This window comes from Chionomys nivalis, chromosome 15 (assembly GCF_950005125.1).
Source record: "Chionomys nivalis chromosome 15, mChiNiv1.1, whole genome shotgun sequence".
Classification (NCBI taxonomy): domain Eukaryota; kingdom Metazoa; phylum Chordata; class Mammalia; order Rodentia; family Cricetidae; genus Chionomys; species Chionomys nivalis.
In genome coordinates this window covers 9,759,963-9,786,603 of record NC_080100.1, presented here as the reverse complement: position 1 = coordinate 9,786,603, position 26,641 = coordinate 9,759,963, and the positions used below count along the sequence as shown (strand labels likewise).

Sequence of the window (26,641 nt, the reverse complement as noted above, 5' to 3'; positions counted from 1 at the left end):
GGTCTGCTCCTTCTGGAGCAGATCTGATGGAGGCTCAGGCATCTACCTAGTCCCAGAAAAACTTTTCACACAGTTTCAGTGACCCCCACATATTTTCTAGGCAGAAGAAAAGAACATTTTAAGACTTAGCTCTTTTCTTTCAGATATTGAACATTTCAGAAATAAAACACAACAAAGTATAAACTCAGTCTATTTCTACAGTACCATTTGCCACATATAGATATGCCTCTCTTCTTCCTTTTAACATAACCCCCTAGTGCTTTTTCGGCAAATATAAATTTTGTGTCTATCCCCTAGCCCTGACTCCTCTGTAGCTTGACTCTAGGTTGCTATACTATAGAGACTTGTTCCTGTATTGTATCTTTTTCACGAGTGTGTAATGCTCCAAATGCACACGGAGCCAAGTTTACCAAAGACTGTGGCACGCAGTGTCCTTGCAAGCATGGCTAACCCAGCATGTGGATCACTGGATCCATGGGAACACACATTTATAGGACGCTAGAAATAGAACTGATGGGCCAAATGGAAAAGCAAAATTTTGGAGAGAAATATGTGAGCAAGTAATAAGTCAATCAGGCATGTGACAATTTCAGTAAAGCATGCCATACAGTGACATTTGCTTACATACAATGTTTACTTCCACAGATCCATAAAATTTGAATTAAATTTTCTTAATTGTATTTTACCCACCTGGTGGGGGGAATAATTCCTTAAAATCATTCATACAGATTGAATCATGAGTCTGTCTTTATGTTTGTCTATCAGGTGGGCTTTTGGTAGATTTTTCCTGTTGACCAGGCATTGGTATAGAAATATTTATATTAATTTAATATTAATTCATTTATATTAATCTCTCCAAAATGCTTCCATCTTTATTACGGATTTAATGGAAGAAGTGTAAATTAGCAGTCTCCCATACAGAATAAAGGCCGGTAGTTTATGTTGCAGACATCATGCCTGTTCTCAAAGCATGGAGAAAATCAGCTTCTTGGCTCTCCTCCCCCAAACTCTACAAAGTTATGACTCCTCCTAAGAGATGAAGCTTATGACTCAAACCACTTTTCACACACAAGGAACTTGTGAGACGGTTCTTCTGTGGCCCCAGCCGTCTCTTGTCTCCATCAGTCTCTCAGCTTTCCGTGGGACTCACTGTCTCATGCCTCCCCTTGAAATGACAATGTTACCCTCCCCCTTGCCTGCCATACACAACTTCTGTTTCTACTGATGGATTTTGGAGGGAACATAAGAGGTCTGGTGGGCTGGGTTCAAAGCACCGACCTTTGCCCTCTGCTCCTCCTGGATTCTGCATGGTCTCCAGACAACCTGCGTAGGAGGCTCCTGGGGTCTATTCTGAGCATAACCATCACACTGTGGGCTGACCGGTCACGTCATGTGCTGAGTGGCCAGTGTGGGCTTCTCAACAGATTCTGGAACACTCCAGGAAGCACGATCATTCCACATTGTTGACTACCCAAGGTCACGATTTTCCCAAAACTTCCAAATGAAGCACGGGACAAGGCCAGAGGGTGTTTATTATTTGAAGGGCTTTCCAAACAGGCTCGCTTCCCCCACCTACAGTGTTGAGTCTGCTCTACCGTGTGAGCCAGCTCTGGTAGCCTTCATTCTGAGTTACCTGGAAGTAGACCTGTGCTTGCTTGCTCCTATCTTTTCCCATGCATGCAGAACTTTGAATTTACTAGGAACAAACACTATGGTTTTGTTCTCAGATTTTTTTTAAAAAGTAGTTCAGAAATAATTGGACGGTTTCAGCTGCACCATTCCTTGTCTGTGTGCGTCAGCTTAGAAGTGTGCATCTCTACCCAAAGCTACTGCAATTCTGGTTATATAGGGGGTTCCTCTAGGACAACAGCCAGAGAACCCCTTCCTTGAACACAGGGACAGTCTCTGTGCTAGGCCCACACCCAGAGTCTGAGTATCAGGTATCTATCAAGTACCCTCAGAGCTGGGACCAGGTCAGCTGCACCAGGAATCAAGGGAAGCACAAGGAAACAGACGATGGGTTCACTCCTGTCGTACTCCTGATGAAACCTGAAGAAAAAGTATCCTGAAGGTAGAAAGTTCTTCTCAGACATCCTGATTTGACAGCTTCTAAGTGCCAGGATGCACACATTTAAGGAAGAACTCCCTCATCTGACAAGTTAATGACGCTCTGATGTCTACGCCATGTCAGAAATGAGGGATTTTTAAAGTCTGTCTTCCAGAAATTGAGAGGTGGGAGTAGGTCTCAAAGGCCTGGCACCTGCCACAGCCCTGTTGGTCTGTGTCACATTCCCTGACACACCTGCCCACCAGTTGGCACCGTGGATTTTTTTTTTTAAATAAAGATAGGATGTTGTTAGGTAGACGACCAAGCTGGCCTTGAACTCACAATCCTCCTATCTCCTGAGTGCTGGGATTACAGGTGAACCATAATGCGCCCTGCGCCCGGCAGGCCGTGGCCATTTAAAGCAGGTGTGGGAGGATGGTTCCTCACTGTTTGTGCCTTGGCAATATCTATAATTCTGTGATGACCTAATATGGATACTGCCAATGCCTGCTAATGTACTGTTCCTGTTCCGAGAAGAACTTAAATGTACAGTTGGAATGGGAAAATGCTCCCCATATGAAGCCCTCTGCAGAATAATAGCTGCTTGGGTGGCTCGGTAATTATACGCTCCGCGGAAAGCACTCCTTAATCACAGGTCTGCGACTGAGCGCTCAGCCTTGGATACACTGCTCAGGGACAATGTCTTTAATTCTTGGTGCGACTCCATGTTCTTCAGTCTTTCTTCCCACAGGGATTTGCATTAGCAGCTGTTCAAACAGAATAGAACGGTTCTTTGCAAGTGAATTAAAAAGTTGCACACAGATCCCCCATTATATGTATTTTTAAGAATATGTGGGCAGGTATGGGTTTGAAATGCCTATGCATTAGTGAACCTGGGGTGTTCTCTGCTGGCAATGACCATGTGGTATGACGCAAATGCATAAACACAGTGGAATCACTTGTTAATGTCACTAAAAACTGATACCCTGAACTTCCTGGAACCATTTTAGGTCATTTAAAAATCACCAGTTATTTCAGTCTCATCTGAGATAGGAAGCTTACAGGTCACCTTCCGGGGCGAGTGAATGAGAGGGACTCATGGAGGTGCCTGCGGGGAATGCCCGAGGGCCAGGATGGAGAAGTCTGGAGCTGAGTCTGTGCTCTAAGTCATCCTTAGATCACAGCAGGCTCCAGAGAGGAATCTGAGCTCTGTGTCCATGGTGCAGCCTGGATGGGCCACGTGCTACTGAGGTCCTTGGTGCTGGACATGCACATCTAAAATCTAATATCGTGGGGGGTGGGGGAAACGCAAAGGGCAAGGCCTGGGGGCGGGGCAGGTATTCCTCTCCATCTATGCTGTGACCACAGGATTGAGGCTCTCCTGAGGACTACGAATATGGTTTAGATGGGGTTCACAACTCTTGGCTCCTGCTTGTTCTCCAAGGGAAAAATCCCTTTGGCATGCCCTGTGTTCCAGGTTCAGCTGGGAGTACAGATAGCCTGGGTGTGGCTTCTAAGTGAAGGCACACCTGGTGACCTCATGAAGTTCCCATCCCCCATCTGTTGACCTCAGGGAAGGTCTTGTCCTTTGGGCTCATCTCTGCAACATGGGGTTGGGAGCAGGGCATGGGAGTGAAGGGGAGACCTGGCCTCATCCTAAATCCACAAGTCCTCAGGCACAGCCATGACCTCACCTGTACAGACATCAGGGAGGCTGTGGTCAGGGCTGATTTCAGGAGAGCAGCTCTGGAGGGAAGAATGGCCCTCAGACACACTGTAATTTGCACCTTAGTGGAAACACGCCCTCATCCACATTGGCATAGTGGTTACACATGTGGTCATGATGTTATGGAGCTTACAGGCCCAGCATCAGGCCTCGACCAGCTACCTCAAGAAATTACACGCCACTGCAGGAGTAGCCCTTGGCATAACGGCATATGGATCTCTGAGCTGTGAGTGATGGCCCTAGTAAATAAATCTATAAAAGATAAAATGTTAAAGTTAAAAAAGAACAGAGCTTGACAAGTGTAATCACAAAGAAAATTACTTGTCTGCCACCATCCTGCTGAGTGTGTACCTCAGATGGTGAATCTCAGGAGCAGGGTCTCAGGGTGACACCCCTCCGTGGTCTTCTTTGCTTATGGCCCCTTTCAGCACTGGATGCACAGCGAGCTTTTTTGCTCTCTGTCACTCCACTGTTTATCTGTAGTTCTGTCTGCTATGTTTATAAGCGTAGCTCGACACCCACAGCTGTCACTAAAATCTGTTTGAAGATCTCCCAGTGAGTTCCTCTATTAGTCTCTCTGGCTCTGGTCACCATCAGCTTTCAGAATGGAGTTGTTCTCTCCGGGTTGCCCCAAGGTGGTGAAACTCTTGTGGATTAGATCAAATCTACTTCGCTGAATCACCCTCCCCCATAATCACTGGGTGAATGGTTTTCTCCTTTAGGCTTTTCTGAAAGGTTTTTTGTTTGGCGAGATGAGACAGGCAGTGTTTGGGTTGAGCAAACAGGTGAAGGCTCTCGTTTGTTACCTGACACACTGCACCAAGGGGACAGGGTCTGTGGGTGAACACATTTAGTTTGGAACATGTTAGGAGACCAGAAAAAAGATTTTATTCTATGGTCAAGAGAAAGTTACTGAAAATTCAACAAGAGCCGGGCCATGGGGTTTGTGTATAAGGTTCAAGAAGCAAGGCTGGGGTACCAGGGGCTGAGATGGAGAAAAGAGAATGAATATGAAATATATTGTTGACACAAAACCAAAAAGAGATGACATCCTCAGAAAGTTAAAGGTGGGATTAACATACCTCTTTATTCATACCTGCGGCTGCAACAAAATATCTTAAAATGGAGGTACTTATTAAAGACAGCACAAGTCCACGATCAAGGTGCTGGCAGATGCAGTGAGGGTCTGGTTCCTCAGAGATGATGCCCGTGTTCTCATTTGGTGGAAGGGCAGAAGGGCTCCCTAGGGTTGCCTCACAAAGACACTCGCTCTGCTCACAAGAGCCCTGCCCTGGTCCCCACCTGTTCGGACCAATCCACTGGGGACTAGATTCCAATACATGCCTAGGGAAAGACACTGCTCAGCAGCAGGTGGGCCAGCAACGCTGCTTCTTGTTGCGCATCCACAATCCCCACAGCGGGGACTCAAGCAGGTACCTAGGTGTCTTCGTGGACAGCAAGTGCCCATCCAAGTGATGCACACACGCAGAGCAGATCAGCTCTAAGTAAGGACTTTCAGGAACATGACGGAAGAGGAGAAACCCTTAAGACATTATACTAAATAAAGTAAGTCAGTCCCCAGAGAAGTAACAGAAGGTTGCCAGGATCTGAAAGGAAAATGGTTGGGGGTGCTGGAAGGGTACAGTGAATCAGGTTTGTAAGATGAACGGGGATCATGGATGGATGTTGGCAAGAGCACAGGCCTGTGAAGGCACTTTATGCACAGAACTGTAAACTCAAAAATGACTCCAGGTAAGGTCAGTGTTACATGCACTTACAGCAGATCATGCAGCCTGTGATGGAGACAGCTGTAGCCATGTGGCCGTGTTACTAGTTAGCAAATGGAGCGAGACTGGGAGAGGGAGGCACTTGGGTAGTTTTGAAAAGGATGGTGGTACAGCGAACAACAAACAAGAGAGATCATGCATGGAAACAGGAGGACAAGAAAGACTTGAAGAGGAGAGAATGTAGTCCTGGTCAAGCCCAGAGGAAAAACTATTTCAGGCACATTCAGAGAAAAGGAGACGTTCTTACTCTCAATCTGGATTTGCGAAAAGGCTGCTGATACTGATGACAGCCACACATTACTGCATTTAGGTGAGGATCCTGGGCCAATGTGGACCTACCTGCCCACGTATCCACAGCTTCTGGGGTTGAGCCAAAAGCCACAGACAGATGCTTTTGATATGATTTGCTGTGGTAATGGGTAGATACTGAGTTACAGCTGCTAGCTGAGAGCCTCAGTCACGAGACAAGGGCTTTTGTTTCTCTTGTTTGTGTTCCTTACTTTCCTTACCCAAAGAAGAAAAAAAAATGCTGTAATTATAAACACTTTAAGAGATGTGGCTGATTTTTCTAAGGAGGTGTTTTGTTTTGTCCTAGGCACATCAAAGCACAGCAGAAAGTCCACCTGTCATCTCATTATGGGTTGGCATAGGAGAAGATGTAAGATTTGAATTAGCTCTATTCAGAAAACCTTTCTAAGAAACAAACTGATGATGGCGGAGCTGACAAGAATGGTAAGGCTGAGCGTATGGACACAAAATCAGCAGAGAGGTGGCCAGAAGCCAGGGCTTCTGGCAGGAAGAGGTACCTTGTGCACTCCCCAAAGCTAGAACCACAGGGCCACTCAGTCCTAAGAGGGCTTTACCCAAAGCCCTACTTTTGGTGAAACACTGGTGTGGGGGCCAAGAGGGGCCTTCCAAGTTTAGTCTATCCTACCACAACATGTTGTGTGGCAGGGGCTATGGGGGGAAGTATGGCATGAGGTTTGTGCTGGGACCGGGGCTATCTAGGCATTCTTCCAGAGGCAGTGAGCTGGCGAGCGCCATGGAAGGACTTTACAAGAGTATTCAACACAGGCTTATATTTCATCAGGATACATCAGGAAAAGTAGCACTCGTAACAGACTTACACTCTGTCCTGCAGATATGCAGCCTGTATGAAGTCAGTGACAACGCCTTGTCAAAGTGAACAACATAGGCAACGCCATGTTTTCCTGAACCCCCTCAGTTTGTCGAACCTCACCCTGGGGTACTGTAGTCACTGAGAGGCCCTTCCACAGTGGTGGAATGCACTAGAACCTTCTCGGTTATGAAAAAATACTTGGTAGTCAGTAGGCTGAGTCAGGAGAACGGTCTGCCTGGGTTACAGAGTAAAGCTGAGTGGCTTGAGAGACCAAGGGATGGGGAGACAGAGAAAGAAAGGACCTGTCCCTGTCTCCAAATAAAGAGGAAAACAGTGGACTGGGGTATAGCCAGGAGCTCTCACCAGGATTCAATCCTAATGCCACATAAAATAAACGAACAAATAAACAAGTATGAGAACAGTCCAGGCGCAGCTACCACAAGGCAAAAGGGACATTCTGAAATGGTCTCACAGGAAATACAGACATGTTTGATATTTCTACTTACTCCTGTGGGCAGGTAAATAGAAGCCTCACAAATTGAGACACTGGGAAGGAAAGATTACTCGGCAGAGATCGCCTGACACCTACTTCCAGCCAGGCAAACCGTTCCCAAGGAAATAAGACCACAGTGTGAGATACCTTGCGCATTCTGGAAGCAGAGGCAGGGCCCTCTGCACCAAGGCCAGCCCCAGCTTCTGAAGTCGCAGCAGCCGGCACAGACCACAGACAGATAAGACTGGCCAAGTGTGGATCTGCTGAAGCCACACTCTATTTTCGTCCCCGCACTGTCTGCTGAGCTGGTGACTAAGATGCTGAGGAGAAGGAAGAATGGCAGCCAGTCCCGGGGAATGTCAACACCCCAGGCAATCTGTCTGTCTGCAGAGGAGAGGAGAAACACAATTTTCCAAAATAATCTTCCCGCACACACAGGAAAGCTCTTGCCATGGAGGAACATACCCAGCTCGGGTCTAGTTTCAGACTCAAAAACATCCTGAAATGTAAACTGTGTGACTCAGTTTCTTTTTAAGTTGATTTCAGGCAAGCTGCATCTTTATCCTCCTGAAATCACATGTATCTTGAGACAGAACACCTGGCTCTCATGAATCCCAGGCATTCTTCCTGTCCAGCACAGTTCCAGGGCCACCAAGCGTGCCCTGGCTCCACTCAGTGAGTGCAGAGACCTCCCTAGACGCTATGGGAGGTGCACGGGGAACCTTTAGGCAGCTTATTCTTTGCAAGCAACTGGACGACAGTTAGCCTCAATGGCCACAGATTTGCGCTCATAAAGTATATGGAGATTTAAGCTGTTTGGACACAGAGTTATGAAATAAAAAGCTGCCAAGACCAGGACTAGAAAGCAATGAGCTTCTTCCTCTTGTCTGGAAGGGCACAGTGCTAAGACTCACACTGCTAAAAAGCTATCCTTAGGGATTAGCGAAAGAGAGATACGTAATGTCTTCGAGCTCAGGAGTTGTGTGGGGTGGAGCATGTAGCCAGCTCACTTAGCTGACATTGCCCAAGGGGTCTGATCCTGCCAAAGAATGATGGGATCGAGTCTTGTGAGAGCCCTGGCTCCTGGCTCACCTCTCTCACTGCTGCATCTTCCAAGCCCAGAGTTCTCACAGTGAAACGAGGAACTCGGTGGAACAGCCCAGCACACACCAACACTTCACCACAGTGGCATGCACCCATCGCTCCACAGCAGGTAAGAGAATGGGCTATGGGCGGGTCAGAGGCGAATCAAGGCCTTGTGCTTTCCATGATGGGAGAGTTCTCTGTAATCCTTTCTGGGTTACATTCTCACTTCCTACTCCTTTGTTGCCTGGACTTTCTGACAATGGTCTCCAGTCTGCTAGATGGAGGCTGGTTAAGGCTACACTTCCTGGGCCTGATTTCCACAAGATTCTGTCAGAGGCCTTCTGAACCTGAAGGTGACTTTTCTTCCCTGATAGACCGCTCTGTTGCTGCCCAAGTCTTGGTACTGAGGGAGCAGACAGATAGCCTTCATTTTCCTCGTGAGATAATTAAAGCAGATCAGGAAAAAAAGAAAGCTGAAGACCTGAGCCCTCACCACCCACTGTGCTCACAGCTGTGATGGGCGCTGGAGGCCTGAGTGATGGGCAGGCACAGCTGTGAGGATGGTCGCTAGAGGCCTGTGAGGGAAGGGGTGCAGCTGTGAGGATGAGCGCTAGAGACTGAGTGATGGGCAGGCACAGCTAATAAGGATGGGCGCTGGAGACCTGTGAGGGAAGGGGGCACAGCTGTTAGGATGGGTGCTGGAGACTGAGTGATGGGCAGGCACAGCTGTGAGGATGGGGTGCTGGAGGCCTGAGTGATGGGCGGGCACAGCTGTGATGGGCGCTGGAGGCCTGTGAGGGAAGGGGGCACAGCTGTGAGGCCTGTGAGGAAGGGATGATGTTTCAGAATCTCGACAGCAAGGAATGCATTCAGACAGAAAAACAAAATGGCCACTTAAAAACAAGCAAAACCCAGAATTCCCTGTAAGTTTTGAGGACAAAGTCAAGTGTGCTGAGGACGGAGGCGTTCTCTCCTCAGCTAAGTGGCAATTGTGCACACCGGCAGGAAAGAGCACACGGCAGGAGAGGCACACGCCAACGCCGTCTAAGTACAAGAGCTCAATGTGGTGTGTTCAAGTTCCACCAGGGCTCCTCAGGGGGACAGAGAAACTTGATTTCTAATCAAAACTCAAATGGATCAGGTAGACTGAGGCAGCTGTGAGCTCAGAAGAGTGGCGTTTAGTACTGGGACTTCACCCGGACTCCAGCTCAGGTCACAGAAAGGCTTATGCTGCTCTAAACATGCGGAGTCCCTGGAGATGAAAAATGATACTTGGCTTTCCTTGGTCTCATCCATCCTGTCTCTCACTAGGGACAGTGAGTTCTCAGGGGACCCTACGGACCCAGAGCTTGGCTGTAATAAATGAGCTGGGATAACTGGAGTTCCTGAGTAGCTTCACTCAGCTCAAAGGAATTAAGCCATAGCAGCTAGTAGATGGCATCCAAACTGTCAGGATGAGCATGAGGAGAGCATGCAGGGTAAGCAGAGAAAGCTGCTAGAATATTCTATAATTAGTGAAAAAGAAACTGAATGTGGCGGCGTGGAGCGACGTTCCCTCAGAAAGATAAAACCAGCAATGTTTTCCAAAGCCAGCAGAACTACCCATCTTCCAGTACTGTCCAACAGTCTGACAGGGGCTGGGCTGCCCCCTGCATTCTTAGATGAGCTGCCAAACTCTGCTTCCTCCAGACAAAGAAGTCTCCAGAAACTTCTCACCAAGACGAACGAGTAAGCTAGCTCCACTCATCAGGGACACAGCATGAACTGTGTCTGTCAACCGAACTTTCTAGGATCCATATTGGAGAATATGAAAAGAAACGTTGATTTAAACAACACAGTTTGTTTACAACCTCTATGGAATATGTCATTTCAACACGTAAGTAGTCTTTTCCATAAAACTCTAGCATGCTTTCCCAACTGCAGCACACCTCCATCGGGACAAGTCACCCTCACGTGCTCAGCGGCCTGCAGCCTCCGTGGTGGGCATTTGGGTAAAGATTTTCATGGTCTTCACAGGAATGTTGACGCCCACATAAGAGCAGTCAGCTCCATTCTTCCCAGGCATGCACTGCAGAGCTTGGGAGAGCCCCAGACATTTACACAGCTAGAAAACGGAGTGGCTAAAAAACTCTCAGCCCAAATTTGGTCTCCAGGAATTGAATGACAGCACAGAAAGGCCACATGAATACCTGATTCAAAGGAGGCTGGGTTCAGTCCCACCTCCCTTATCTGTTGCCTACTTCAAGCAAACTGGAAAAAAATGGTGCCTGCTCTTTCTTCTCCACTTACAAGTAGTGCTGGTCCCTGAAGAGCTAGCACCCCCACTCCTGCCCCCACAGCTGCCCTTTGGAAGCTGATGCCCTGCCTTTCTCCGCCTTAGCCTGGAATCCCATTGCCACTGCAGACAGTGCTAAGGCAGCCCTGAAGGCGTGCTGCCAGGAGGTCCTGTGTGCCCACCTGTTGGGCTGACACGGCTTCACTGGCAGCCCCTCAGGCCTCCCTGCTGCTTACCTTTGTGGTTGAAGATTCCCTCCATCTCCATGCTACTGCGGGAGTGGGCGATGCACAGCGAGCCACAGGGCACAAGGCCTTCTGCTGCGGGGGACCTGTCAGTGGTGCGTACCAGACACCAGTCAGGCTTGTCATGAGGCCGCTCCAGAACCTCCACCGTCTGACCACGCCGAATGGTTAGCTCGTTGCTGTTGCAAGCCGTGAAGTCATGGATCACTACCGTCAGCTCACAGCCACCAGAGAGCTGAGAGGGACAGAGAAAGAGGGACAGGTCAGCAAGCAAAACCACCAGGCCTGGTAGGGCTGGGGACTTGCCTAGGAATTCCACCTACTGCCTGAAATTCCGCAGTAGGGTTAAAGGCATCGTGGGAACTGGGCTGAGGGTCTGTTCTGTCACTCCCCTTTGGAGCCATCAGATGCACACACGCTCTTTCTCTTGTTCCCTAAGCTGGGGGTTTTCTGATGAGCTCACCGTCAGTCCAATGTGATTTCTCATGCACTTCCAAATCCCTCTGTAGCTAAGATATCCTAGCTCCCTCTTCAAACATTCTATGCACTCATCTTTAAACTTAGAACAAAGTAATAAAAATTGCACAAAGGCCGCTTAGGGAATAATCGTGAAACAGACAATAAAGGAGATGAAGTTCTCCAGATTTTTGCATCTTCACTATAAAGCACGCAGGCTCTCTTGCATCCCTTGGATCAGGAAGGGAGCGCTGCCAAAGACGGACACCGAAAGCCTGCCAGGCACTGACCCTGGACCGCTTCTCCTCAACCATCCAAGGACTTGGCTCCCGCCCTATTCCAAGGTTTCATCCCACTTATCCCTAAGGAATCTTTATGTAGATTTTATTAGTTTTCTATAAATTAAACTAGACATGCTGCATTCTTTGAAAATGAAGAATGAATCTTTTGGGTGGATATCTAGAACTCAGGAAAAATCACAGCAATTCTTAGCATGTCCTTGACCTTCTGTCCTAGACTCCAATCCCAGCTCTGGACTTCCTATACCTGGGTTTGTGCTAATCCTTCAACCCCCAATTTCTTTCTCTCTCCTGCCCCAATCCCTGACTCAAACTGTCAGTCTTTGGGTCTTCTGTATCACATCCATGAGTCCCATGGAGACACATACATGATTTGTCTTTGGAAGACAAGAATACAATCCTCCTACTATTATTGACCCTGCATGGTTTGTATCCTGGTAGGTCGACCCTTTGGGGACAGGGTTCATCAGCTCCCATGTAAGAGTCCTGTGACTGGCTTTCCCTCCTCAGGATATCCCCAGGTTCCATCTCCTGTTCCTTCCTAACCCTGTATGGATTCTCTTGCCTCACCCACATGCTGGCATTCCCAAAGACCCAGCAGCCAATGACCCCACGCTTCCGATTTCTCATCCCACTAGGGAAGCTGGGACATGACTCATAATGTCCCCGCTTGAGTTTTCTGGTGTTGCTCTCTGGGTGATGCTATCACCAGCAAGTCACCCAACTTAAATAAATCTCCCTCTTCCTCCAGAAGTTGTCAAGAGGACTCCAGGGTGGCTAATGACTTTCTTCCCCTGCAAACCTACGCTGATGACCTCACTTGAGTTTCTGCAGGGGTCCTAGTGGTCGCCCTGGACACTCGCAGCTGCTCTGTGCCATCAGGAAAATGCTGTCAGGATGACCTTCTAAAAGCATGAGTTTTCCTCTTCAAAACCTTAGGTATTATTTAAAATTTTTTTTTTGATACAGGGCTAAACCTCCATCTGCCTTGTCAGACTTACGTGTTGACACTCATTTCAGAGATGGGCCCTGTGCACTGGGTCAAGATCCCCATCCCTGAGGTCAGAGCTCTTTGGATCCATTCTGTCTTTAAGTTTCTTATCCAGTATCTGAGACGCTGCTCCCATGTCTGCTATCCTTAGGGATTACTCCTTAAACAGCTTATACTTCAGTTTTGAAATGAATGGGATGTGTGTGTGTGTGCGTGTGTGTCTGTCTGTCTGTCTGTCTGACCTCCTCAGCAGAAAGCAGGTCTGTGCCACTCTCCTGTGAATTTTTGTGTTGGGACTGAGGTCAGAGACAGGACTGGTCACCATCACTGATGCCCGAACAAGGCCTGCAGATCACTGCAGGATTTGGGTAACCCACAGAGTGTGAAGCCCACAAAACACTGGGCAGGCTGCTGAAGGCTCGCCTACATACTGCTCTACCCTCTTTCTGAGCAGTCTGTCTCTTATGAGAAAGTCTGGGGATTCAGAGTTAAAAACATGTCTGCCAGGCTAGTATAAAGGACAGAAACAACACAGCTCTTTCCAACATGAAGCACCAGTCCAGACAAAGAGAGCATCTTTACTAGGTCATAAGGAAAAGTCACAACTGGTTAAGCCCCCTTCTAAATCTTTACAAACTCCTCGGTGGGAAAGCCATGATAAATTTTACATTAGTCCATGAACGGATAAAGAAGTCATTAAAATGCCAAACGTACAGTCCTAGCCTGGGAAAGAATTTTCCTCACAGAACCCCACGACATGGAAGTGGTTAATTCCTCAACAAAGAAAAGGAATGCTCCCTTTCCAGTAAAAGCAGAGCCAGCCAATCAAGTTGGACAATGGAGTCTCTGGCTTACTACAGAGCCAGAGCCCGGCCCTCTGTGGGCCTTGGTGGCCCAGCCCTAGTGCCCCTATGAAGGCTGGCTGCCAGCCCTGTTAGTGAACTCTCCAGTCAGACCTCCAGGCTTTTCCCAGCGACCCTAGTTGCTGCTCTGGGAAGGACATGCTGCATCCAGCCCTGAGCTGGCCGCTTCCTCTTACAGAGCCTCATTAACTTGTCAGGCTACACAAGCAAGGGAGGGGGGTGTGGGGGAGGGCTGCCCAGGAAGGGGAATTAAGCTAGACTATATTTTTGGCACTTTTTTTTTAAAGACCCTTCCAGAGTAACCAAAAAGGATTAGAAACATCTGTGTACTTGACAGAGCATAAGAAATACAAGATCAACCCTGCTCTGAGAAAGAACCATAAACCACGCTTAAAACATGCAAAGGTTTCCCAAACCTTAAGAAAACAGACTGCCAGAATAATATTTCAAAAAGTGCTAAAATTATCACCCCCACAATTTCACATTCCTCAGTCAACTGGCTTTGCCCATCAGAAAAGATAAGAACCTACAATTAAGGTTACGAACTAAATAGATGTTGCCCTGAAAAGAGGTATCCTGTAGACTTCTGTCTCAAGCTTTACAATTAAGTATTTAAATTCTAGCCCAATGAGACAGCTGCTGGTTACACAATAAAATGCCACAGGGCATCACTGGGGGGATCTTGCTGGTCCAGTCACTGCCATGGTTCATAGACTACAGCTGGGTGGGAATATTGGTAGCTTTTTCCCTTGGCAGTTAGCACAGCACCTTCCCTATACTATGAGAGCCAGTCCTAGGGAGGAGGCTTCCAGAGTCAGTTCCAGATAATTCCTCCAAGTCCTGTGTCAAAAGTACAGTGTCTGCAGCAATAGAGCCTTCCTTAGCTACAAGCTCTGAGGTATAACAAGGGGCAAGGGAAATATCCTCTACTGTTTATTTGAGGGGCTCTCTTGGGTTCATAAAAGGAGGTTCCTCATGCCTGGCACTGGGGTCCTCTTACATGGCCTATTCTTGGGATCCCACATGGTGTGACTCCACTTAAACCATGCATGCACACACATTATTTTTTTTTTTTTTTGGTTTTTCGAGACAGGGTTTCTCTGTGGCTATGGAGCCTGTCCTGGAACTAGCTCTTGTAGACCAGGCTGGTCTCGAACTCACAGAGATCCGCCTACCTCTGCCTCCCAAGTGCTGGGATTAAAGGCGTGCGCCACCACCGCCCGGCGCACACACATTATTTTATACCTGTATTTTTTCATTTTATGTGTATAGGTGTTTTGCCTGCATGTATTGTCTGTGCATCAGGTGTACGTGGTGGCCATGTTGACCAGAATAGGGTACTGGGTCCTTTTAGGATGGGAATTATAGTTGTGAGCCACCTTGTGGGTGCCAAGAATCAAACCCAGGTCTCCTAGAAGAGCAGCCAGTGTGCGCTCTTTAACCGCTAAGCCCTTTAACCGCTAAGCCACCTCTCCAGCCTCTGATTTATGTATTTTTAACTAACTTATAAAATAATGTTTCCTCGTGGCTTCTTCAGATATCCAACATTATTTATCTCTCATTCCTCCCTTAAACTTGGAGCTACAAAACATCTCTTTTAAATGAAACTTGTTAGGCTTTTAGAAAGGCATTACTGTTGTTAAGAATTCAGTTCCTAACTAGAAGTTTGGGGAACTCCATCATGAAGTCTGAGGAGCTCTTACCCACTCCCAAGGCCTCGCCCGATTACAGGACTGTGCTGACAGTGCCTCCGTTCCCATGTCACCCATCCAACTTAACAATGGTCTCTTCTGCAGAAGGCTCCACAGCATTCTCTCCGCTTTGCGCATTTCATAGACTTCTAAGCACGGGTTTCCTTCCATAGTTGCTTAGTTCAGGAATGCAACTTACCCCCTGACTCACAGTAACCCTTGTAAAAGGGTTACTTCACTTCAGAAGTCTGATTTTTAAAACATCTTTCAATTTTTCACTATTATGGTAACCAGTAAGTGTGGAAAAAACAGGTGGACTTAAATGGACCACAGCCACAGAAATCATGTTTGGGAGGATGTTTCCCCTCCCAAAGCCGCTGCCTTCTGAGAGGGTCACTGGCAAGCACTAATGACCTAGATCAAGGACTCCGAGCAGGCCAGCTTTCCCTGACTTCTCTCCAGCATAATGGAAAGTAAACACCGTGGTGTTTCCACCCTTCATCTTTTGGCTCAAGTGAAGCTTCAACAATCTTTGTAGAATTGTTATCTTTTGTTTTCTAAAGAAACCGTGTCACATTGCTGCCTTGTCTCAAGCACGGCTGAGACATTCCTGCAGTGCATTTGGTCACTGGCTTCTTTACATTCGCACACCCGACCCTGCACACCCCAACAAGGAAGGTGGTCACCTGTTACAACAGCACACAGTCTTACAAGGACAACAGCCAATATGTGCTTTGGATCTCCAAGTTCAACATTCTGAGCAAGTTTCCTGAAAAGGGCTAGAGAGAAATGATGTGGGGGAGGGTGCGTGAAGATCAACTGCAGTGAATATCTGGCCAATTTTGCAAGCCCAATTCAAAAGGAAAGGCGGGGGTGGGGTGGGGAGGGAGGGTGTGGTCTAATAAAGGCCATTCCTCCTAGAGAACGAAGTGTATCAAGTGCTGTGAACAGTGGCTCCCCACAGCCCCTATATTTAGTCATTCAGAAACAAGAGTCCTGGGGCTTCATGCAGGTTTCACACAGAGCGGACCAAACAAGGATTGCTTGGTTTAAGGGGATTAGAGAGTGCAGCTCCACTGCAGGCCATGGACACAAAAGCAAAGGCAGCCACAGGAGCCAGAACATACTCGATATAAATGCCACCATGCCGCAGGTTCCCACTGCTGCTGGGGAGTGCTGGGGAGGCGGGGAGACCCCCCCCCCCTTTAACAGGACAGCTTCCCAGGTACATATTAACTGGGAAGCCAGATTCCTTAAGGCCAAGGTCAGGGAGAGTTCCTGAAAACCCTTGCTTAGGGTTTGAAAAAGGCTCTGTCTGATATAGAAGTTACTCATGGGCACATGTGTTTCAAATAATAGATTCTGGGTTATTGCTTCTTAACCAGTTTTTTCTTTTTAAAGCAAGAAAGTAAATCAATGATAAACATTTTCAAGACCAGCGGCCATTGCTCTCCCTATTTATCCTTCCTTTGTTACTTGTGTGATCACACATGGTTTTCTGCTGTAGGAATTGTGGAAGGCTCCCTTGAGTAAGCTGAATGCATGGACCACAATGGAATATTAGTTGTAAAAGGATGAATTTAGAAGCTACGACTAAAAAGGCAAAGTCAGACTGTAAAACAAAATAAAACAAACAAAAACCATCACAGGGGAGGCAGCTGTGAGTCAGGCTTCCAGGCTCTGCCAACAGGACCTGGTCAAGTCAAGGCTGCCTTTTCCATGGCTTCTTGTGCATCAGGAGATATGGGGGCACACTGCGCAGGTCTGAGATACCACAGCAGTGTGTGTGTGTCTGCGTTTGTGCGTGTTGGGGTGGGGTGGTGGTGAAGAGGTGGGATGAGGACAGGGCAGTACAGCTCAGGAAACCTCAAAGTGACAATTCTATCTGAAGAACCCTCTCTGCTGGATTTCCTTTCTCCATCTTTAAGGAGAGGCACTAATCTGAATAACTGATATGAATCCAAGAGCCATTTTCACTATTACTATGCCACTCAATAGGAAGGAAGAGTCCCAAGTCTGAATCTAAGGCTTATTATCATGTTCAACAGTAACTATGGCCATACCATGTAAACTTCACAGGAAAACATAATTCGGTTATCTCTTACATTTCTAATCAGACGTTACTGCCCTTCTTACTATGTCTAAATATTTGACAAGAGCAACAAAAGGAAGGGAAAGTTTATCCTGGCTCACACTGTGAGGGGATACAGACCATCACAGCACACAGCACAATGTGGTTGGTCACACCGTAAGGAGATACAGTCCATCACAGCACAAAGTGGCTGTCACAGTGCCCAGTGAAGAGACAGAGAAACGAGCGCTTGTGCTGTAGCTTCCTCTACTTTTCCTGAAGTCTGGGAGGCCAGGCTATAGGGTGGTGTCCTACAGACCACCTCCATTCAGGGTTGATCCACCCTCCTCAGTAAAAACTCTCTGGAAACACCCTGACAGCAGTGCACAGAGCTGTACCTTCCAGGTGATTCCAAACAAGCTGACCATGTAGAGTGAGAACACACGAAATCTGATTTTAAAAACAGACCAACCACAGCCTTTCCTTAGCATTTAGGCTTTCTACTATAGGAGTTTTTATTTTCTCATTTTATTTTACTTTATTTTATGAGAGCCTTTAAAAGATCATCTTAAAAATACTACAGAAACGCTAGTCCCTTAGGAGGCAGAAGAACCGGCAGGAAGAAGGAAACACATTGCACAAGGAAGCCCACAACAGGTGACCAAAAGTACCTGTGAGTGCAAGGACGTGCCGGGTGAGCCTTCTCAGTTTGGTCTATGTGTACACTGCCATGATGCAGTTAACACAGGATGATGGAAGATGACTAGCTAAGAAAGCATACTGACCTAGAGACTCTCTTCTGCAATAACCATGCCCATTAAATGTGTACTGTGCGGCTGGAGGGCCACCAAAGTGCATAAGCCAGGCACCAAAGCTGAGTTACTCAACTGCCAGACTGAACATAGCTCCTAAGGAGCACAGTTCTCCTCTGCGCCGACTGTGACTGGTGCCCAGCGGGGTGTGTGTGTGTGTGTGTGTGTGTGTGTGTGTGTGTGAGGCTGACAGACAGTTAACCTGCACTGGCAGTAATGGACGCCAACTGCCAGTAGGGAGCAGGGAGCCCCTCTTATCACAGAGACCATTAATATTTATGCAGGGCCCTTTAAACACCAGGCAGTGTTGTAAGGAAAGGGGGCAGTGCCAACGCTCACAGTACTGAGCGGGGCAGCACTAGAGCCATTAACACAAGGGACACTGGGTACACAGCAGTTAAGGAACATGTCCAAGGGTAGGCAAGGAGGAAAAGGCCAGCCAGGTCTGCTGGTGAGCATGTCCTCATCCCTGAGGGCTTGCACCTGGATGTGTGCCATGCCCTTCAGTACTTCTACGTATGCTCTGGGTGGATGAAGGTGCAGTGTGGTCCCAGAGCTCCCCTGAGGACCTAAGCATCCTATCCTGTGGAAGACTTTGGAGCTCAATGCCCCAGTTCTATTATGTGTGGAAAATCAAGCCCAGCCCCAGAAAGACAACACTCTGAGCAGGCTGGGTGGTCATGCGCCATCTCTCAGCAGGGCTGGGAGAGCCCTGAATGCAGGCCACTATGCGGGCCCATGCCGAGGAACACAGTCCTTCCTGAGCAAGTGGACACAGTTCCTGTCAGTCGTAGTCAGTTGCCAGGGAAAACCCATTTTAAACTGCAGCGGCTTCAGTTACTTTTCAGAATACCTTGATTAACTACAGGAGAAAACAAGTTCCTGGAGTGTAGGGTTACTTGAGAGAACAGCCACGGCTTCAGCTTCATTAAGAGAGCTGCTACCACATGCTTTGTAAAATATGTGCACCCATAAAAACAGAGGATTCACGATCCTGCTGTAGGCTCAAGTTCATGCAAAGAACCCATTTTGGCTGAATCATGCACCCCTTGTAAAGAATGCACACCGAGGGTCTCGGGACAGGCTACGAGCTGGCCTGGCTGGCTTCCTCCAGACACCTCGTTCTACTTTGGCCATTTCACTTGATTCCCACACTAGGAATCACAGACTAATGTGGTAAGAGTGAGGAGATGTGCTCCAAGAAGCTCTCTTAGGGCCTCAAAACCCCCAGCTCCACAGTCAGCTCTGCGGTGAAAGAATAAGGGCTGCGAGACAACAGATGATTAGATCCACGTTCCGTTTCTGGCTCGGCTGCTTCATCTCCTCGGTGTCCGGGGCTGGGTCAGCACCCCCTCCCTACCTCAGGAGATCACTGCCACTTCATCTGACTTCATCTCCTCGGTGTCCGGGGCTGGGTCAGCACCAGGTCAGTACCCCCTCCCTACCTCAGGAGATGCGCCCAGGGCGGTGAGGTAAGATCCTGGAAAGCATCTGGTTGGTTTTGGAAACCAAATTACATTTTAATAAGATCATTTTATCAGCCTAAGTACCATGAATATCAGCAAGAATTGGTGTTAAACTCACATCTGGAACAAAAAAAAATGACATATTTTAAGACTGATGAACAGGAAAGGGGCTTATGGGACATGATTTGTGTCCTGACCAGCCTAATGGAGCTGTGCCCTGGAAAGAGGGTGTCTCCAGAGCCCCTCCCTCAGCTGACTCTTGCTCTAAACCTCTGGTGCCTTGACTGGGGATTAGTAACAGCTTTGGCAGACAATGTCCCCTCAGAATTCTCCAAGAAGCTAAGCACAAAACATACCCCACCCCATTTCTGGACTGGAACCAAATTCCGTGACAGCAACTAACTCAAAACAGACATGATAAATTGAGTCAAATAGGCACAATATCTTAAGTTATTCCTTGCCAGAAGTACCGGCCTGCATTATCAGAGCTGCTGAAATGTACAATAAGTAGGGTGGAGAGAACCTTGGGGTTCATGAAAAGCTGTAGTCTCTGGAGACCAGGAGGTGCTGGAAGAACCGGAGCTCTACACCTTCAGACTCTGCTTTCAAAACGCACTCTTCTGAGTCATCCACAGACTCTGAAATCTTGGACCAGCGAAGCACAAGTAGAATGACTAAAAGGAAGTCTTCCAGAGTAGAGAACCCACAAACACAAGCACAGCGGGGTGCCAACATGCTAATGAATGTGTCTGACCTTTGTGGCCAATCTGACCCCAACACAGGACCAGAAGTGAAGACAACTATTCAGTTCTAACAGCAGAGGTACCCTGGCCATCCTGTTTGAGGACCTCACAGCTACTAAGGACCCTGGTGTCGCTAAGAGGCACTAAAGGAAAGGGTGAACATTCATAACAGGACTCGGAGTGTTACCACTTCAAGACAGAAGAGCTACGGGGTCCAGGACTGGTTCTGAGTTGTGCTGGGGAGGGTAAGCCATGCAGAGCAGGCCTCCAGGGACTGCTGAGCCCTGGAGCAAACGCTAGTGATGCTTTAGTGATGACAGCACTGGATGAAGAGAATGGAAATTGGTTCATCATCTTCAGTGCTAAAATATTTAAAGGGAGGTCTAGTAAATTCCAATGTCCTAGAAGACCTTCAAGGCCACACAAGCAACTGCTATAAACCTACACAATGGCAGTGACTACTCTCTCACATAGCAAGTCACTCCAGAATCCTCTTTACTCCGAGCTCACAAATCCCTATCATGTTATAACAGACATGCCTCCGGAGCCAGGGCTGTGCTGGGGTGAGGCAATGTGCAAACCTACCACTGAATGAAGAGCCTGTTCTGGGATGGGGAGGGCATTACTATAGTCATGGCTCCCCATTTACCCAAGTTCCCCAAAACGCAATGCATCTTGCTTCCTGGGCCAACCTCCAGAAAAGCCTTTACCAGCCTTCCAGGAGGAAACACTACGTTCATCTCATGGCTAATTTCATTCCACAGATTTATTTCTCATGAACATTAAAGCTGATATCTACAGTAAATCTAGAGTTGATCCACGAAAGTACATCTTGGAAGAATGCGGGGGCAATTCTCCAAGGGCCAGTCAGGTTTCCTGGATGTAAATGGCTATTTGTCATACTTGGCAACTATTCAGTCTGTCTTTCCTTCTAGGTGACAGTCCCATAAAAACTGACAAGCTAACTCCCTTAATTCTCACAAAAAGCAAAATCCTCAAACAATAGGTATTTTCTAACAAAATGTTTCCAAATGCAAACTGTATTTTTCTAAACAAAATTTCTAAACCAAGTTCTTCAGCAAATGGCTGACCAAGCCATCCGTCTTATTTCCTGCTGCTGCCACAGTGGCTAACTGCCTGCTGATCTGACTAATAAGCCACCCTGAACTCAGCCAAAGCCACCGTGTGCTCTAGTCCTGCTACGCGAGGTACTCTAAGCATTTGCCACGCAGTAGATTCAGGAAGCAGAATGATAAAATGCAATGACGCACACTGGAAATGGGTCACTCAGTAGAGCAGTATTTTAAATCTATTTCCTTCTGTCCTGGAAACTACAATATGAATCCTCAAATCCCAGGAAGACATACTCAATGTCTGTTTAATGCACTATCTGAAACAGTCACCCGGCATTGGCCTTTTGAAAATAGGGGAGGCTTGGACATGGCTGCCTCTGACTACCAGGGGATTTGGAGAATCTAAGTCTCATGGTTATCACACCGTAATGAACCAGACTATACTGGGGAGTGAGAAACTGAAAACTGACATGGTTGAAAGGAAATGCTTATATATTGTTTTTTTTTTTTTTATTTTTCCAAGATACATGTTTACTGGCTTTGACATAGGACTTTTTCATCTTCTGTCTACCACACAAACCCAGGCCTCCCAAGTTGTACTGACTGTCAGTTTGTTCTGCAGGTCTTAGGATTCTACAGGAAGAATTGCTGCGGGAACTCCTTCACTCATAGTACATGGGCGTGGCCACATGTAGTATAAAAACAGATGTGAAAAACATGCCCATGTGCTCACTCTCTCGGCTACTGTATTCGGTTCCTGTTTCCCGCTTGTGCACAGGACTGTTGATCTGTGAGTCTACCCGTAGATAAAGAATCCTTTATTGTAATCAATTCTGAGCTAGTGTGGGATTACTTTATCCTGTTCATCTCTATAGAATCATGTGCTGGTTTGAAAGAAGATGGCCCTAGTAGAGAGAGGCTATTAGGAGGGCTGGCTTGGTTGGAGCACGTATGGTCTTGCTGGAGGAAGTGTGTCACTGTGGGGGTGGGATTTCGGGTCTCCTATGCTCAAGCTACATGCTCAGTGTGACACAGGCTGCTTCTGCTGCCTACAGATCAAGACGTAGAACTCTTAGCTCCTTCTCCAGCACTGCGTCTGCTGTACGCCACCATGCCACCTGCCGTGCCAACAATGGGCCGAGCCTCTGAAGTATACGCCACCCCGTGAAATGTCTGCCTGTGTAAGAGCTGCCCTGGCCATGGTGTTGCTTCATAGCAACAGAAACCCCAAGACCAATTCTGAGATGTTTGGGGCCATTTTTAAAGCAGGCTCCCCTGTAGAAATGCCTTAGACAAAAGCCAGATCTGCCCTTTCGGTCAGTGGTCACAACTGTCAAAGGTCCAGTCCAGTATTCTAGAACTTTCTGTGTTCTGTGTACCACAAATTCTAAGAGGAAACCTCAGGGCCCACCATGGAAGATAGTAGTGTCCACGTCTCAGACAAAACTACATTTACATATGGGGTTTGGGTAAATTTTAAATGATAGATTTTTTTTTTTTTGGCTTACGAATAAAATGCAAAGGCTTCAATAAGGTAAACTGCCTTCAAAGACTCGGATATAAAATCCTGTGACTGACTGAGAGGGGTGGACAGGAACAGTTGGAAAGATTTCTTCTGAGTTTCTAGCATGAGTCTCACACTTTAACCTCCAAGTCACTGCTCTGCCATGGAAGCCTGACCCACTATTGGCACCTAGCACTTGTCTTTAAAACACTAAACCACCAGACCTTGACCAAAAGGGGCAGTGCTGGTGGCAGCTCACCTTATCACTGTCCAGTGTGTTCTGAGATGTCCGGGAAGCGATGGAAATCGTATCAGGTTGACTGCTGCCATCCCCTTGGCTGTCCAGGTCCTCACCATCCCTAGTGGAACACAGAAACACTCAGCTCCCAACACAGCTGAAAGAAATCGACGTTAGACTGCAATCCTTCCTAGGACCAGCTCCTACAATGGCAAACCATTCTGCTTGTTCTGTGTCAGACTTGTTTTATTCTGTGTGTAAGTCCTCTGCCTGCATGAATGTATGAGCACCATGTGCATGCCTGGTGCCCAACAGAGATCAGAAGGCATCAGAGCACCAGGAAGTGGAGTTACAGATGATTGTGAGCCACCATGTGACCACGTGGGAACAGAACCCAGGTCCTCTGCCAGAGCCATAGTCTCATCTTTGCAGCCCCATGCCATCCTATTTTGAGTGTGGCTTTTGGGTTTGGCAAAATGGTTAAGTGCCTAACATATCTTCGTACTGAATTCTCAACAAAGTGAACACCCTAACCCAGGTTCATTTCCGTTTGAGAAATGTAAAAAACTATTGTTTTTATACCTTGGGTAGGATGGGGAAAAGAGGGATTTCTACATGGTTTTCTGTTTGCTTCCAGCCAGTGGAGTCTTGACAAAGCAGTTTATCTAAACCACAGGTGCTCAAAGTGTTTAAGACAAACGGTGGTGGCCCGTTCCCTGCGCAGCTGTCCCTCCTCAGCAGGTGAGCACCCCCAGAGACTGCCATGCACTTACCTCCTTCCCTTCTGCCTCGCTGCTGGCGCGGTTTTGGGGATGTGGATGGGCTCCTTCAGGGCTCCCCTCAGGTGCACAGTCCTCTCCTGGATCACCTCACGGATGTGCTTTATCCAGTCCTGCTTGTTCTCAATACTGGATGCCTGTGCAGGCGGGAGATCATCAGGAGGCGGTGCCCTTCCCACCTGTGCCCAGCACATGCAGGTCTCCCCTGCTTCCCAACTAAGAACTTCTCACAGAAAAGCAGACACAACTCAGTTTAATTGACAATCAAGCAGAAGACTCTAATTTTATATATTTTCATTAAAACTATTTTTCTTTTATAAATGATTACAGATATCTTTTTATTCTGGAAATCCATCATTATTCTTCAGTCCCAAGACCTGTTGAGAGGCCCTGGGGGATTAAGAAGACAGATCCACTCCTAATCTGAAACCTCAACAAGGGCACTGAAGCATACACTATGTTTGGTCCAGGAATCAATCAGAAGGGATGTGAATGAGCCCCCGATGGGTGACTGTGGCTGGCCTCCTGCACCGCCACTGAGAAGCCCCAGAGTACACATCCTACTCCCCTACAGGAACTCCAGAGGAGCTGTGCAGGATGTGTTTGCTGGAAATGTGCTCAAGGCCACAAAGTCCCACATGGCCAGTCCCCTGTGGGCCTACCACAGTCCCATAACAATCTCAGGAGGGTATTCTCTGGAAATGGCATAGAAGGTGAGTGCTCAGAGAGCAGTGGCCTATGAATGCATTGAGCAGCCCTCTCTACTGGCACTAATAACTTTTCTAATTTCTGTCTGAAAAAAATTCCCCTCCTCGGACATAAACAATGGTCATGAGTGGTTGGAGCACTTGTCAGTGGGGCACAGATGAGGTGAGGAGGGAAGGCAGCTGCACCTTGCACCCATAATCTTGCTTTTGGAAACACAAAACTGAAGTCTACACCAAGAAGAAACTGAAGCGGACAGTTCCCATTCTACATTAACCATGCTAACTTTCCTTCAGTTACCTTCAGTGCTAATGAAAAACAATAACGGAAGAACCTTGAAAACACCAGGTCTCTGGGAATGTACACGCCGACAAACGTGTAAACAAGAAGGACCAGAGAGGAACATTCAGTGTAGTTTGGAGACAACTGAGGACACCTGTAACCATGCTTCAGAAATAAAGCAAACTCCCCCGCACACTGATCATTACGTCAATGGAGGGCTCTCACATTTACAGAAGTGCTGTCACACAAGAGGGGCCATTCGGTTAGATCGGGGGAACTCATCTTCAGAACAACCTCGCGTTGTGTAAGGATCTAGGGATACCGCTTTCTTTCCCGACTATGAAAACAGAGACAGTCATTCTGCGTTAGAACCCTAGGTCTAGGGGCTGGAGAGACGGCTCAGAGGTTAAGAGCATTGCCTGCTCTTCCAAAGGTCCTCAGTTCAATTCCCAGCAACCACATGGTGGCTCACAACCATCTGTAATGGGGTCTGGTGCCCTCTTCTGGCCTGCAAGGATACACACAGACAGAATATTGTATACATAATAAACAAATTTAAAAAAAAAAAAAAAAAAAGAACCCTAGGTCTAACACGTGATTTCCACTGTCGTTATCACCTCTGTGGCCATCACCACTAAGTACCTTATAGACTTTCAGCATCTACACCCCTGCCAAGACCCTCAACTGCAATCGACACCACTGTCTCCATCTTTATTGTCACTGGCATCAGCAGCATCCTCACCACCATCTCTACTACCAACAGCGTGGTCACCGACATCTCCATCCTCACTGCAGCATCCTCACCACCATCTCTACTACCAACAGCGTGGTCACCGACATCTCCATCCTCACTGCAGCATCCTCACCACCATCTCTACTACCAACAGCGTGGTCACCGACATCTCCATCCTCACTGCAGTACCACTTTCACCACCCCCGACAATCCAGAGACAAAGCACATGTCACTTCCGTTTTGCCCTCTTGGGAAGGCAAAAGGTATTATCCAAACTTCTCTAAAAATCTTTGACAATTTTAGTTTTGAATATATTTTAACAGGTTTAAACTATAGAACAACTTAGTTATCTAAAATCTATTTGCTGGTGCACTTTATATTTTATGGGGCTTTATGTCAGTACTAAATAAAGAGTCCACCAGGCAGGTCACACAGTCACTGAAACAATCCACTGTGAACATGTGAAAAAAGATCTGAGAAATAGAGTGGTTTCCATGGTGGCCAACAGACTCAGCTGAGGAAGAATGGTCGGTGGATGAAACTCAGCTTCTAGAAATACCAAATTGAGATTAAAAGACATGCAAGGGATGTAGTAACCTAAGAGCCAGAGATACGCCAGTGTCTCACCACACTCTGGCTCCTCAACAGCCTAAAAATTGTGGGCTACATTCCCTAAAGCATCTCAAAACTACTTTATCGTATTTTTCAGACAGATCAAGAATATAGTTACATCTGTATTTTCTAAACAATAGATGAGGTTAGTACATGAGACACCTTTAGAGTTCTTTGCAGTTCCTAGGAAAAGTTAGTATAGCCAAAACAGAGTTTAAATTAAAGCTCTGTGTGTGCGTGCACGTGTGTGTATGTTTCTGTTTTACCAATCCCATTAGAGTGCAAAAAAGTCAAATACAATGACACGGAAATCTGTACATCCCAAGAAAAACAGCACATATCACTACAGTAAATGTCCACATAGCAACCCCACTCTAAATTCACATACCTTAAGGACAATCTTATTGTCTGATGTTGGTGTCCTCCCCACCCACAGGGCAAACTTGCAAGGATCTCCTTCAACATGTTCTGTGACACCTAACTCTGAGGTCTGGATAAAAAAGCAGTTAGATAATTAGCCAGCAGTACAATTTTGGTAGAATCA

The 26,641-nt window shown here is 47.3% G+C and overlaps 1 protein-coding gene across 10 annotated transcripts in view; it reads right to left on the bottom strand.

The window, feature by feature from the left end:
• Trio (trio Rho guanine nucleotide exchange factor) overlaps nt 1–26,641 on the bottom strand; it is a 282,715-nt gene that overhangs the window by 62,291 nt on the left and 193,783 nt on the right. For all 10 annotated transcript variants that reach the window (XM_057789603.1, XM_057789604.1, XM_057789612.1 and 7 more), the window contains exons 31-34: nt 26,486–26,587; nt 23,760–23,902; nt 23,008–23,107; nt 10,771–11,014 (exon numbers count right to left, since the gene is read on the bottom strand). In XM_057789603.1, the coding sequence (XP_057645586.1) occupies nt 10,771–11,014; nt 23,008–23,107; nt 23,760–23,902; nt 26,486–26,587 (589 nt within the window). The remainder of the gene's footprint in view (nt 1–10,770; nt 11,015–23,007; nt 23,108–23,759; nt 23,903–26,485; nt 26,588–26,641) is intronic.